General features: G+C 46.2%; 1 protein-coding gene across 1 annotated transcript in view; it reads right to left on the reverse strand.

Moving 5' to 3' along the window:
* TG (thyroglobulin) overlaps positions 1-15,750 on the reverse strand; it is a 173,478-nt gene that overhangs the window by 92,369 nt on the left and 65,359 nt on the right. Inside the window, exons 32-35 of the mRNA XM_053395737.1 lie at positions 14,773-14,884; positions 13,733-13,812; positions 12,919-13,062; positions 8,488-8,541 (exon numbers count right to left, since the gene is read on the reverse strand). Of these exons, the coding sequence (XP_053251712.1) occupies positions 8,488-8,541; positions 12,919-13,062; positions 13,733-13,812; positions 14,773-14,884 (390 nt within the window). The remainder of the gene's footprint in view (positions 1-8,487; positions 8,542-12,918; positions 13,063-13,732; positions 13,813-14,772; positions 14,885-15,750) is intronic.

Consider the following 15,750-nt stretch of genomic DNA (forward strand, 5'->3'; position numbering starts at 1 on the left):
TTAACACCCCAGTAAGCCGTGGCGCTGTGGTCTAAACCACTGAGCCTAGGACTTGCTGATCGGAAGGTCAGCGGTTCGAATCCCCGCAATGGGGTGAGCTCCCGTTGTTCGGTCCCAGCTCCTGCCCACCTAGCAGTTCGCAACCATGTCAAAGTGCAAGTAGATAAATAGGTACTGCTCTGGCGGGAAGGTAAACAGCATTTCTGTGTGCTGCTCTGGTTTTGCCCCGGAAAAACTGTCTGCGGACAAACGTCGGCTCCCTCGGCCAGTAAAGCAAGATGAGGACCGCAACCCCAGAGTCGTTCATGACTGGACTTGACTGTCAGGGGTCCTTTACCTTTGCCTTTACCTTTACCTTTAAGCCATGGCATGGATACCTGTGCCTTGTGAACCAGGCCATTGTCTTAAATGTTCCAACATGGCATTAGCAGCGGGTGGCCACAGAGCCTAGGACTTGCCGATCAGAAGGTTGGTGGTTCGAATCCCTGCATTGGGGTGAGCTCCCGTTGCTCAGTCCCTGTTCCTGCCAACCTATCAGTTCGAAACCACGTCAAAGTGCAAGTAGATAAATAGGTACTGCTCCGGCGGGAAGGTAAACAGCGTTTCCGTGCGCTGCTCTGGTTCGCCAGAAGCGGCTTAGTCATGCTGGCCACATGACCCGGAAACTGTACGCCGGCTCCCTCGGCCAATAAAGCGAGATGAGTGCTGCAACCCCAGAGTCGGCCACGACTGGACCTAATGGTCAGAGGTCCCTTTACCTTTAGTGCAGTGTAGCATCACTGCAAGACCACACAGAGAAATTTACAACCACAGTCTCTTGGAGAGAGAGAGAGGGAGGGAGGGAGGGAGAGAGAGAGAGAAGCCTAAGGTAACTTGGAAGATTCGGGCAGATTTTAAAAAGTACTTCTTCCCATATCTCATTGTTAGACTACGGAACTCTCTGCCACAGGAGGCAGTGATGGCCACCCACTTAGATGGCTTTAAAAGGGGATTGGACAGTCTATCGATGGCCACTAGTCAAGGTGACTCTGCTCTGCGTCCACCAATGGATGCAGCAATGCTTCAGAATACCAGTTGCTGGAAACCACAGGAGAGTGATCTTATGCTCAGATACTGCTTGCTGGTTTTGCACAGGCATCTGGTTGGCCGCAGTGAGAACAGGATGCCGGACTAAATGGGCCATTGGCCTGACCCAAAAGGCTCTTCCAAAGAAGGCTGATCACCAAAGAATTGATGCTTTTGAATTCTGGTGCAGGAGGAGACTCTTGAGAGTCCCATGGACTGCAAGAAGATCAAACCTCTCCATTCTTAAGGAAATCAGCCCTGAGTGCTCACTGGAAGGACAGATCCTGAAGCTGAGGCTCCAATACTTTGGCCACCTCATGAGAAGAGAAGACTCCCTGGAAAAGACCCTGATGTTGGGGAAGATTGAGGGCACAAGGAGAAGGGGATGACAGAGGACGAGATGGTTGGACAGTGTTCTCGAAGATACCAGCATGAGTTTGACCAAACTGCGGGAGGCAGTGGAAGACAGGAGTGCCTGGCGTGCTCTGGTCCATGGGGTCACGAAGAGTCGGATACGACTAAACGACTAAACAACAACATGTCCTTAACTTTCTGGCATTGCTTTTTCCTCTGGGTGTGACAGGTGTCTCTACACACCATCCTACCCCAGGTCAATTGGTTTGTGCCTGACGTGACCACGACGAAGGGACTTTCTACAGCATCCCTGCAGGTGCCTCAACTCTACACAGCTTCCATGTCGCTGAGAAATTTCCCTATTCTACTCAAACCAGACTGTGCCAACCCGACCACATTTCAGTAGCTGCTTTTGTCGCATAATTGTAGCCTTCAGCGTCCAACGATGCCTGTAACTTTTATTGTTAAATTACAGGCATTCTGTGAAGATGGTTTCTGCTTTCCATATGTTATTTGCGCTGGAATGCAGGAAGTGTATCAAGAGCACAGTGGGGTTGGGTCATGAGTTATATGGGACTTATGGTGCTGGAGGAGACTCTTGAGAGTCCCATGGACTGCAAGAAGATCAAACCTATCCATTCTGAAGAAAATCAGCCCTGAGTGCTCACTGGAAGGACAGATCGTGAAGCTGAGGCTCCAATACTTTGGCCACCTCATGAGAAGAGAAGACTCCCTGGAAAAGACCCTGATGCTAGGAAAGATGGAGGGCACAAGGAGAAGGGGACAACAGAGGACGAGGTGGTTGGATAGTGTTCTCGAAGCTACCAGCATGAGTTTGGCCAAACTGTGGGAGGCAACGGAAGACAGGAGTGCCTGGCGTGCCATGGTCCATGGGGTCACGAAGAGTCGGACACAACTAAACGACTAAACAACAACAAGTGTCTATCCAGGACTTCAGTGTGAAATCATCATTCCCAAAATCCAGAAATGCCAGCGTTTCCCACTAAGAAGTGCTTTCTGAATACTCCGAAAGGTACTTTTCCATGCTGCACAAAGGATTGTGCGCTGTTCAAAATATGTGGTTTGTTTTTCTTTTTCTTATTTAGGAGAAATTCAAACCGAATTACATTTATTTCAAGAATGCGCCCTGCACACATGTTTTTGCCAGTCAGTCTAGGTGGAAAGGACAGAATACACCATGTGCTATTCCCCCGCACACCCACACCCACAAAACTCTTCTTGTATAATAACTATAATCTTGCCCCAGGGAGTACTACTTTTCTCTGCACACAAAGCTGTTATTTCATGGCACGGAGAAGCTATCAGATGTGAAATGGAAGCCTTCTGCATTCCTTGGGTGGTGCCTGTTGTGGCACAGGGCATCGGGCGCAGGGGAAAGCGAGAGCACCAGATGTTTATCTCCGTTTTAAAATAGGATGCTTATAAATAGGGCACAGCCTCCCTCTCCGAAATGGGTACTTACAAGCCCAGTTACGCCGCATACCCATGGCCTATTTGAGGTTATATACCTGTACAATCTCAGCTGAATTACTTCGGCGCACGCTTCAAAAGGGTTTCTAAAGTAGGGATAGCCCTCCAGATCCTGTCAGACTCCAGCTCCCATCAGCCCCAGCCAACATGGCCAAAGTGAGAGACGGTGGGAGTTGCAGTCTGTTCACAACTGGAGTGCCACAAGTCCCCCCTCTGAGGTCTAAGGAAAGCTTCAGTCGAGTTCCCATAGAGCCCAAATTACTGTGCCAGAGCTGAGAGGTGGTCTATTCTGGCTTGAAAGTGAAGTACCTCATAAAAACCACGGGGAGAAAGCCCTCCTGGAGAAGACCAAAGCATACCCTCCAACATTGCTCCGATGGAAATAGGGGCATTCCATTCTTTAATGATAATTTTACTACAGTGGTGCCTCGGGTTACAGACGCTTCAGGTTACAGATGCTTCAGGTTACAGACTCCGCTAACCCAGAAATAGTACCTCGAGTTAAGAACTTTGCTTCTGGATGAGAACAGAAATCGCATGGGGGTGGCACGGCAGCAGCAGGAGGCCCCATTAGCTAAAGTGGTACCTCAGGTTAAGAACAGAAGCAAAACCCTTCCCTATACAGAAGCTCCTGCAGCCAACCAGAAGCCGTGGAAGCCCTGTTGGACATTCGGCTTCCAAAAGAACGTTCAAAAACTGGAACACTCACTCCCGGTTTTTGATCGTTCAGTAGCCGAAACGTACAAGTTCCGGGGCGTTCGAGAACCAAGGTACCACTGTACAGTATTGCCTTTGGATAACTCCATACCCTCCTACATTTCTCCAATGAAAATAGGGACATTCTAAGGGAAAGTGGGACATTCCGGGATCAAATCAGAAACCGGGACGGCTTCTCTAAATCAGGGACATCCCTGGGAAATAGGGACACTTGGAGGGTCTGCCAAAGTCCCACCTAGTCTAGCCAGGCATCCTGTTCCCACGGTGGCTTGTGAGGAAGCCCACTAGCAGAATTGGAGCATAAGATCTAGGGTTTCCACCAACTGGCATTCAGATAGTATAGTACTTAGCCACCATGGCTAGCAAGAGCTGAAGGCCTTGTCCTCCCCGAATTTGTCTACTTCCCTTTTAAAACTATCCAAGTGTTGAATGGTTTATTTAAATGTAAAGGTTCATCATTGTTGCACCCAATGTGTATGTCTTTAAGGGGCCAGAGCAAGGGCCAGAGTAAGATAACGAGACCCAGCTTTACAGCTGTGAAGCATAGCAGGTGCTGCTGAGTTGTATTTGATTAAGGTGTGTCAGCATTTGGGTGTAGTATATAAGGAGCAGCACCTAGCTCTCCCATTACCCTGGGGGATGGGTTGGTGGTTGGGTCTGGTTTGGTTGTTAATGTGTTTAGTGTAAAAGGAGTTTTTGTTTTTCTTATTAAAACCTAGTTTAAGTTATTTTTGAGTCCTTTATTTTTTAATGCATGGTCTCCCCAGCAAGCTCTCTGCGCTACTAAACTGCAAACAGCCAACATCTTTGGTTATGGGCCCAGCTGCTGAGTGGATGACTGCATATTTTTGGACTCTGAGAAAGGTTTGAAAACTCCTTCTCCTGTTAGCGTAGTTCTGTGGGTCTGGAAGAGTTCCAGAATGGTTGACCGGGTTCCTGAAGCTGAGAAGGCTCTGGTCTTCCCACAGCTAACAGATGAGAACTATAGTTTATGGTCTTTTCGGGTGGAGGCGCTTTTGACCTCTAGAGAAGTATGGACCTATGTAACTGATGACCCTCCTGACCCTGTGACTAATGCTTGGTCGAAAGGAGATGCAAAAGCCAGGGCGATAATTAATTTGGCAGTCAGCGACCAGCAAGTAGTCTATATAAGGAATAAGAAAACTGCCAAAGAAATGTGGGACAGTCTTGCAGCAGTGCATGTTAGAAAAGAGTCAGCATCTGCATTGACGTTTTTCAAGCAGTTGTACCAGACGAAGTTGCAGCCTGGTGGTGATTTGGCAGCACACTTGAGACGTCTGGAGGCAATACGCGGCGAATTAATTCGAAGGGACATGGACATACCTGATATTCAGTATGTTTTTATCATTCTGTGTTCCCTTAACGAGGACTTTGATGGCATAGCTAGCCAGATATCTGCTGTTCCACCAGCACAATTAACTGTGGAAGGGGTAACGGCAAGATTAATGGGCGAGTTGGATAGAAGGGAGGCTTGTGCCATAAGCACTCCTATTTCAAGAAGTAATGAGGAACGCCATATGCAAACTTGTGGTGATACAACTGTATTTAAAGCTGCCAAGCGTTGTTGGTTCTGCAATAAGCAAGGACATTTTGCAAAGGACTGCAGATCCAAAAGAAAGCAAAGTACTCCCAAGCCTGTTTCTGTTCGTCAGTCACGGTTGTCATCTCAGCAGCCAACATCGCACCGTAAAGGCAGAAACGAGCCCCGAGCTTTTCATGCTCGGACAACAGATCGTAAAAGACTTAAACGTGCCAAGTGGAAGTCTTTTGTTGTGGACTCAGGAGCATCTCAGCATATTTGCAACGATCGAAGCTTGTTTATTTCTTTTGAAGAGGAAATTGGTAATGTACATTTAGCCAATTCACAAGTCTTGCAGTCGCTTGGCAGGGGTACTGTTAAACTTGACTCTTTAAACATTACAATAGCGAACTGCATTTACTGCCCGTCAGTGGACAATTTATTGTCAGTAAGGTGCTTTGCTCGTCAAGGCATAACTGTGCGTTTCTTAAAGTCAATGTGTGAGTTTTTTGATGGGAACAAACGTCTATTATATGCCCGGGAATCTGATGGTTTATATAGACTGTATTTTCGCACCTACTCCCAATCGCCTATAAATTGCAGAGCAGCACAGTCAAGCCAGGGGTTGAGGAATGTAAGGCCACATTCCGGGTGTGTCCATGAGGCGCACAGAATTCTGGGACACCTGAATTTTGCTGATGTAATTAAGACAAAGAATATTGTTAATGGCCTCAACTTAAAACCATGTAAATTCTTTATGCAATGTCTATCCTGTTGCAAGAATAAGATTAAGGTTGCACGCAAGGGTAGGTGCTCAGATAGGAAAGTAACTGAGCCATTTGAGCGTGTACACTGTGATTTAGTTGGGCCACTCCCACCATCATTAGGAGGTTCTAAGTACTGGCTTACTCTGATAGACCAGTATAGTAGATATTGTTGGACTTATGCAATAGCTGAGAAGTCCCAAGCATTTGAGAAGTACAAAGTTTTTTGCAACTGGGTAAAAACGCACTTTAACAAACCAATTAAGAACCTGTTTTCTGACCGGGGTGGGGAATTTGTTTCTGAGGATTTTGAGAAATTCCTGGAAGCGCAGGGGACTACTCATGAGTTATCTTGCCCCCGAAGTCCCTGGCAAAATGGGCTTGTTGAAGTTGTGCAGCGTGACTTACAGGCAGGGGTTAAAACGTATCTGCACGATGCTAATCTGCCCAAAGACTTTTGGGCTGAAGCGCTTAATGCCTTTTGTTATGTTAGAAATCGCAGTTATCATTCTGGTTTAGATGTCACCCCCTATGAAAAGCTGTTTAAAAAACGCCCTAATCTGAAATACCTACGCATTTGGGGTTCAGATGTAATTATGCATTATCCCGCTAAGCAGAAATTGGGTGAACGTAGTGTCCAAGGAAAATTAATGGGCTACCAGCAGGGGGCGTACAGAATTTACATACCAGCAACTGGCAAATTTCATATTACCAGAAGCATGATACAAACTGTAAATTGGAATGGCGTTGCTGTTTTCCAAGATACTAACGGTATAGATAATATTGAGGAAGAAGAGGAAGCAGCAGCAGCAGCAGGAAATGGTGCTTCTGAATTAATGGAAAAAGACAAAAAGTCTGTTGAATCTGATTTGTTTGATGATTTAAAGTTGAAGGGACCCGAGGGGAGGTTAGATTCTCTTGATCTTTCTGACCGTGAGCTTAGCCTACAGGCATCTCTTCAATCTGACAATGATTTACAACCTGAAACTAGTGGTTCACTTAGTCCCATTAAGTCTGAGGAGTCTGACTCTCCTTCTGGACTGAGACGTTCAGATAGAAAGAGGCAGAAGCCACAACTATTTGCAGATGAACATTTTAATACTGTGTATGCCAATAAGGCGGTTTTTGAGCCAAAAAGCTACAATGATGTTCAGAAATTACCTTAAACACACCAAGCATTATAGGTTGCAGTTTACAACATGTATTGACAAAGGTTTTGAAATTTTCTGCGATGCATCTCATGCAGTGGAACAAAATAATTGCAGGGGTGTGTCTGGTATGGTGTTTTGTTATAACGGTTGTCCATTTGAATGGAAGTCCCAGACACAAACCATTATTTGTCTCTCCACAACAGAGAGTGAATTATGTGCATGCGTTCAGGCCACTTGTGATGTAGAATGGTATCTCCAAGTATTTGCAGACCTACAGATGCAAGTAACACTACCAGTAAAAGTTTACCTTGATTCCCAGAGCGGACTTGCTATCCTGTGTTCAGAGACCAATACGCAGTGCACTGGAGTCTTAAGGTTACGTTTACAGTTTGTAAAGAAACTAATTGCTGACGAAATGATTGTATTTGAATATGTTCCAGGTGACAATCAAATTGCGGACATTTTTACTAAAGCACTTCCAAAGGTTACACATGAAAGACATGTACAAAATATGCTTTATGTTTTTGTTCCACAATGATGAACCGCAGGGGAAATGTTGAATGGTTTATTTAAATGTAAAGGTTCATCATTGTTGCACCCAATGTGTATGTCTTTAAGGGGCCAGAGCAAGGGCCAGAGTAAGATAACGAGACCCAGCTTTACAGCTGTGAAGCATAGCAGGTGCTGCTGAGTTGTATTTGATTAAGGTGTGTCAGCATTTGGGTGTAGTATATAAGGAGCAGCACCTAGCTCTCCCATTACCCTGGGGGATGGGTTGGTGGTTGGGTCTGGTTTGGTTGTTAATGTGTTTAGTGTAAAAGGAGTTTTTGTTTTTCTTATTAAAACCTAGTTTAAGTTATTTTTGAGTCCTTTATTTTTTAATGCATGGTCTCCCCAGCAAGCTCTCTGCGCTACTAAACTGCAAACAGCCAACACCAAGATGGCGGCCATCACCACAACTTGTGAGCGTGAATTCTATAGTTTAACTATGGAACCACGTGTGAAGACCTGTCTCCTTTTACCTGTTCTGAATCTGTCAACAATCAGCCTCACTAGGTTGTAGTATTATGGAAGAATAGACAAGAGTCTCTTTGACCACTTTTCCCACATGATAGCTAATTTTAGCCATCTCTTCTCATGCTTCCCCTTCACCCAGCTCATCTTTTTTTCTTCTTCCCTAAGCCAAAAAGCCCCAATCGTTGAAAGCTTTCTTTATAAGGGAAACCCCTTGATCATTTTGGCTGTCTGAAAACGCTGTATTAAACGTCATGAAGACTGTGGGGAAAACCAGCATTCTTAGGTTCGGAACAAACAAAAAAATGGAGGGCCAGCAATATTGAAAAGAGGAAGAACTAAAGGTCAGAGATGCTTCATTATTTCTATGGTGTTCTTGTTTTCTCCTTACCATTTTCTTGACTTCTTGGTAGAACAACAGGTGGACAGATGGTGGGGACTTTAGCTGTTGGAGGAGGAAAGAAGCCATTAAACATTATAAATGTATTTATTTGCAAAAAATAATTATTATAATCTTGGAGCACTTAAATCAATGGGACTTGGCAAAGTCCTTCTGTCCGATTATTGGTTAAAAATAAAGTGAGAAGAGTCCCTTTCTATTGCTGCCTCCGCCAAAGAAAATGCTCACATCTGAGTGAGGCAAGGAGACCAAAACTCTCATTAGGGGATCCATACTGCAGGTGGTGGTCTAAACCACTGAGCCTCTTGGGCTTGCCGATCGGAAGCTCAGCAGTTCAAATCTGCATGATGGAGTGAGCTCCCGTTGCTCTGTCCCAGATTCTGCCAATCTAGAAGTTCTAAAGCACACCAGTGCAAGTAGATAAATAGGTACCACTGTGGTGGGAAGGTAAACAGCGTTTCCGTGCACTCTGGTCTCCATCACAGTGTTCCTTTGCACCAGAAGCAGTTTAGTCATGCTGGCCACATGACCCGGAAAGCTGTCTGTGGACAAACGCCAGCTCCCTCAGCCTGAAAAGCGAGATGAGCGCCGCAACCCCATAGTCACCTTTGACCGGATTTAACCATCCAGGGGTCCTTTACCTTTTTACCATACTGCAAGCAAAAGTCAATGGTATTTGGAAGAAGGAATTGATGCAACAACATATGCAGGAGCTGATTGGACAGGTCTTACTTATAGTAGCTTTGCGCAGTAAAACCTATTCTATGCATATTTATGCTGCGGCCCGGTCCGTATTGTACATACCAGGCTGACATTATGTGCTCATTTTCAAATGCAGCCATATATTATAGCCTGCAAGGTGCTTCTCAACCCAGCTGACATACAGAAGGGTTATTCAGCCCCCTTGTGGGCTTTCTTCCATGTTCAGTTGGCAGGTTTGCATTCAGCGCTGTGCATGCAGGTCCTGCCACAGCTGACCTCAGCTTGGGTAGACCTGCCAGTGGATTTAACCACAGAGCCTAGGACTTGCCGATCAGAAGGTCGGCGGTTCAAATCCCCACGACGGGGTGAACTCCCATTGCTTGGTCCCAGCTCCTGCCAACCTAACAGTTCGACAGCACGTCAAAGTGCAAGTAGATAAATAGGTACCGCTCCGGTGGGAAGGTAAACGGTGTTTCTGTGAGCTGCTCTGGTTCACCAGAAGTGGCTTAGTCATGCTGGCCACATGACCCGGATGCTGCATGCCGGCTCCCTCAGCCAATAAAGCGAAATGAGCACCACAACCCCAAAGTCAGCCACGACTGGACTAATGGTCAGGGGTCCCTTTACCTTTACTTTATCCTCTGGTACTGCTGCTTCTCACCCTCCTCTGTTTCCTTTGCATCATCCCTCATCACTAAAATACAGATTCTTCAGGCTATATATTGCACACGGCTTCCCCCAAAGAATCCCGGTAACAGTAGTTTGCCCCTCTCAGAGCTACAATTCCCAGCACTCTTAGCAAATTACAGTTCCCGGGTTTATTTGGGGTGCTTTAAATGCACAGTGTGGACATAACTGCAGTGGTTGTTGTTGTTTTTTTGCTAGCGTTGTACTATAAAGAACCATACAGGGTGATAGCATAGGTAAAAAATAAATACATAAATAGGCAACATTTTCCATTTCTGCTTCTCCGTTTCTTTGAGTAAACAAAAGCCAGATTTGCTTGAAAGGAAATCTCAAGAAACTCCACCCACCCGTACAGGATGCCACTGTGGTCAGCTAGTTATACAGAACAGAGTTTCGCTGCTCAATATAGTTTAAGGGTCAGCGAGAAGATGAATAAAATATAAACACTGTTTTAGGCTGAAATATGGGCGCCTACAGAAAAAGCCATCATCTGCGAGCTGGGTTCTAATTATCTGCCCCACTCTATAAAAAGGCCCAAAGGTTCATTGGAGTTCAGCTACAAAAAAAATTAACTTCTTTACATTCCAGATTGCCTACGCCTTTGGGATATTAAGCTATACAAAGGGAAGCTTTGCTGTCTCTGCGTTAAACAAATAATTGCTTGCACATGTGCATCAGACAATATGAATGAAATCTTTTGATGGAGAAATGGGCAGGGCAGGCCACACTCCAAAGCTGGGTGAGGTGGCTCATCTCATTGAATTCCTGGTGTGATTAAATGGAAGCAATTTTCAGGTTGGGGCTTTGGGGGGGGGAGTCTTTTAGTGCACGAGTACATCAGCCTTCCCCAACTTAGTTCCTTCCATATGTTTTGACCAACAACCTCAGCCAGCACAGTCAGGGATGATGGAAGTTGTAGCCCCAAAAATTTGGAATGGCATCATGTTGGAGAAGGTTAATATATGTTTATACACAAACACCTGGGAACCAGGCAGAGGGCCTTCTCGGTAGTGGCACCCGCCCTGTGGAATGCCCTCCCACCAGATGTCAAATAGAACAACTACCAGACTTTTAGAAGACATCTGAAGGCAGCCCTGTTTAGGGAAGCTTTTAATGTTTGATGCATTACTGTATTTTAATATTTTGTTGGAAGCCGCCCAGAGTGGCTGGGGAAGCCCTGCCAGATAGGCGGCGTATAAATAATAAATTATTATTAGTAAAGGAAGGTAAAGGGACCCCTGACCATTAGGTCCAGTCGTGACCGACTCTGGGGTTGCAGCGCTCATCTTGCTTTATTGGCTGAGGGAGCCAGCGTACAGCTTCCGGGTCATGTGGCCAGCATGACTAAACCGCTTCTGGCGAACCAGAGCAGCGCACGGAAACGCCGTTTACCTTCCCGCCGGAAGGTACTTTGCACTTTGAAGTGCTTTTGAACTGCTAGGTTGGCAGGAGCAGGGACCAAGCAATGGGAGCTCACCCCATTGTGGGGATTCGAACCACCGACCTTCTGATCGGCAAGTCCTAGGCTCTGTGGTTTAACCCACATCATCATCATCATCATTATTATTATTATTATTATTATTATTATTATTATTATTATTACACTGGTTGCTGGCGTCCATCTGTTGTCTCGAGAGGCAATGAAGTGCACCTCCAGGGGTGAGCATGCAGGTCCTGGGTTGGGCTGCCCAGATGACAAGACCCCCTTCTCAGCCTTGCTGATGTGGTCCAAAGGAAAGCAGAGCAATACGTTTGACACCAGCTTGGCTGCAGCAGTTGCCAGAAGGAGGCGTACAAGGTGCCAATCAACCACCAAAGGGACTCCACTCTGGATTTGTGTAGGGTTCACTCACTCCTTAGCCTTTTCTTCTCCCAAAGATGTCCCACAAGGCAAAGGAGGTTTAGCATTAGAGTTTTCCTCCTCCTTCCTGGGCTGCCTTCCCAAACTGACAAGCCCCATCTGCCTCTCACTCCCCTTTACAGCATTTGCAGAAATTGCCTTCTTGAATGTTGGACCCACTATTGGTCTCTCCTCTCAATTCGCCAGAGCTTGTCTCCGCATGCAGCCGAAGTCCCTAACTTGCCAAAGGTTTTAGCTACCCTCACCTGGTTTAGCCAGCCAGCCAAAGCCGTTTTCCAGGGTGTGGCTGCTGGCGCATGCTGACAGCTTCTAGGAGTCACAGGTGAGTGCAGGGTAGGGACCAAAGGGGGTGCAAACTACCCCAGAAGAAGCATTACAGTCCACCCCCAACACGGCATATACCCCATTACATAATATTACAGTCAAACCTTGGATCCCGAACACCTCCGTTTTGGAATGTTTAGGCTCCCAAACGCTGAAAACCCAGTAATGCTGTATTTTTTGCTCCATAAGATGCACCTGACCATAAGACGCACCTAGTTTTTAGAGGAGGAAAGGGGGAAAGCCCCATTTTGGGGGGTATCAGCTCAAAGTTGTGCAGCTTCTTTTACAAAGGGGGAAAAACCCCTTTTTTGAGGATCAGCTCAAAGTTGTTGAGTTTCTTTGCAAAGGGGAAAAATCCTGTTTTTATGGGGCTCAACTCACAGTTCTGCAGCTTCTTTAGGAAAGGAAAGGGAGCCGTTTCTACAGTTTCCAGACAGATAATCTAATCAGCCAGTCACATGTCACTGGGGAAACAGTGACAGAAACCGTCCGCAGAACATACAACAATGGAGGCCTGGGCAAGGAGGCAGGGCTGAAAAGGGAGCCAGCGATTGACCACACATTTGCTCCATAAGACACACAAACATTTCCCCTTACTTTTTAGGAGGAAAAAAGTGCATCTTGTGGAGCGAAAAATACGGTAAATGCTCCAGTTTTCGAACGTTTTTCGGAAGCCGAACATCCGACACAGCTTCCGCTGAGTGCAGGAAGCTCCTGCAACCAATCGGAAGCCGCACCTTGGTTGTCAAACATTTCGGAAGCCGAACGGGCTTCTGGAATGGATTACGTTCGACAACCAAGGTTTGACTGTATATATCAAATATTACAGCGTTCACGCTGCGACTCACCTGTTCTTTGATACCAGCCAAAGGGATGGACCCTGGTTTCTTTTTCTGCAGATGTGCAATCTGAAAGCTGCCAGTCGCTTCTTAGTTCCTCACTGCATGTTTGGATTCCCAAATTGTTCAGAACCAAGCAGAAGACCTTGCCTCCTGCAAGGGGAAGGAATACGCATTAATGGCGGCCCCCTTTTCTACAGATGGGTGGAATTCAATGTGGCATTCTTACGATTGTTCCGACAGTGCAAGCATTTCTGCTTATAAAACGGAACGCTCTCCTATCTCCTCCCACCACTTGCTGTTCTGGGGGGTTGTCCTGACCTCCCCAGAGCTTATTTGAGGGTGCATGGAGGCACAGGAAGGGATGGGGGAAAGCTTCATTGTGCTAAAATGACTCATTGTGCTGGCTCCTGCTGATTTGGGAGGAGGTCCAGAAATCAAGTTCAGAAAAAATGATGGGTAAGCATTTGTGAAATATTGACTACTTCAAAGGGATGTTTTATTAGCGTATTTCAAATTCACTGCCTCCCTCTGTGTCTTTCAGATGTGGGAGGTCACACATGTAAATAAATCTGCATTACATGGCACTTCTGGCAGAAAAGCATCTGGCTCTGCTTGGCTGAGCTGCTATGGCAGGCTCAGAAGGTTTTGCCACTCGGGGAAGAAAGCAGTTTGCAGCTCAGCTTCTGTGAGGGAAGGGATAGTTGTCAGTTTGGCAGGGAATCCCACACAAGACGGCCAGATCATCTTTTATTTTCCCTGTGAAATAAGATAACCCACTGCTTATAGGTTTGCAGTGACGCGCGCACACACACAAACACACCTGTTCCTTGGGAAGCATTTAAAAGCCCAAAGCCCAAACAACAAGGATCAGCATCGCAGAGATGCTCACAATCGAAAAACCTGCAGGAAAGACAGAAAATATTTGAAACACAAAAACTGAGATCATTTCACACCTAAGTTGTGAGCCAGGGTTGACTTCTGTACTTGACTAACAGCATGATCCAATGTATATTTACTGTGTCCAGTCGGCCTTACTCTAAGGAAAGGACGCATAGGGTGCCTAAGGGGTGACAGGATGTCACTTTGAGCTGAGCGATGAAAACTGAACTGCAGCTGAACTGTTGGTGGGGATAGACAATCTCCAGCGCATCATTCCAGTGCTCAGAAGTCTACACTGGCTGTATAATGGTTAGTGTGTTGGACTAGGACCTGGGAGACCAGAGTTTCAATCCCCACTCAGCCATGAAGCTCATTGGGTGACCCTAATCTCTCAGCCTAACTTACTTCACAGGGTTGTTTTGAGGAGATAGATAGATGATGATAGATAGATGATAGATAGATAGATAGATAGATAGATAGATAGATAGATAGAGATAGATAGATATAGATGATAGATAGATAGATGATAGATAGATAGATGATAGATAGATAGATAGATGATAGATAGATAGATAGATGATATATAGATAGATGATAGATAGATAGATGATAGATAGATAGATAGATAGATAGATAGATAGATGGATATAGATAGATAGATTTTCACAGATTTATGCAAAAACAGGATGGAAGAAACTTATGAATAAGCACATGTAAAACTGACATGGAGTGGGAACAGAGTAATCCATCTGTGGTCTAGAAGATGGGGTTAATTTAAGCAGGAAGGAAGTAGGTCTACTGCAACACACACAGAAGTGGCTTGGTGCATGCAGGAGATACTCCGTCTGGTCCTGGTAAGGGGCTCTGAGGCCTGTCTAGTCCTCTGATTTTAGTCTCCTGCCTATACAGGACAAATCTTAAATTGCTCAGGTGAAGTTGCAAAGAGCCTCGCATTCCAAAGCAAAGATGAAACATTCATACCCGTTCGATACAGTTTTTCCAGACACGTCCATCCTGTTGCTCACAGAGATTCCAGATACTCTACGGAATGGTAGGCGGGTGTAAAAGTTCTTTATGGCGCCTTCGAGAGAGACTGCAAAACAAACAACAACATTCACAACATTCACAAGCTCCTAGTTTGAAGCTTGCTCCAGTTCCCACTGGTCTCTTTGAGCAGGTACTTGCACTGTGCTACAGGGGCTGGAGCCATTGTAGGGGTTGTGTCCCACCCACAGCTAGGGGGGTACGAGTAGGCCTGAGCCATGTTGTGACCACTGATTTTCCGCAACAGGAAAGCTTTCGTTTTAGGCTAGGACTTCCCTGGGCAGCAAAAGCCTTTTCTGGCTTCAGCGTGTTCTGTGACAAAGAGCAAACCAGCAATAAATCACACCGAGCAAGTTGGGAGTTAACTCTTTAATAGCAAAACAGGATCTTCTCAGGAATGTCAGGCCTAATGAGCACAGTAACTCATCTCTGGTACGCCTTGCCTCCATGAAGCAACTGGTGTGTGACTAGAAGTCCCTGCCTCCCCACAGCTGTCCATGTCTCCTCCTCTCCAGAGTTTTTCCCCCAAGAAACCGGAGACTGCACCCGTGTGTCTGTCTTTGCTCCTCCCACTTTATGCCTTGCCTGGTCCTGGGAAAGGAGGGTGGAGGGAAGCTTGTTGCAGCAGGAGGGGGAGACACCCTTGCCTCTTCACCAGCCGGATTCATCTCTGCCTCTTGGCCTCCCTCCTCCCCTGCTTCAGCTGCTGCCTCTGATTCTGAACTTCTCTCTGCCACAGAATCTCCCAGCTCACTAAGCCCTGTTCCAGCTTCCAACATCTCTTCCCAGTGTTCCACCTCTAACCACTCATTGTCACCCCACCACCAATCCCCGGGCCCTGAGCCTTCTTCCCTTGGGGGTACTCCAGCTGGTTCCTCCCACCATTCTTCTGTGTCCAACCAGTCCATGACATTC

This window comes from Podarcis raffonei, chromosome 7, assembly GCF_027172205.1.
Source record: "Podarcis raffonei isolate rPodRaf1 chromosome 7, rPodRaf1.pri, whole genome shotgun sequence".
In the NCBI taxonomy this organism is placed as follows: domain Eukaryota; kingdom Metazoa; phylum Chordata; class Lepidosauria; order Squamata; family Lacertidae; genus Podarcis; species Podarcis raffonei.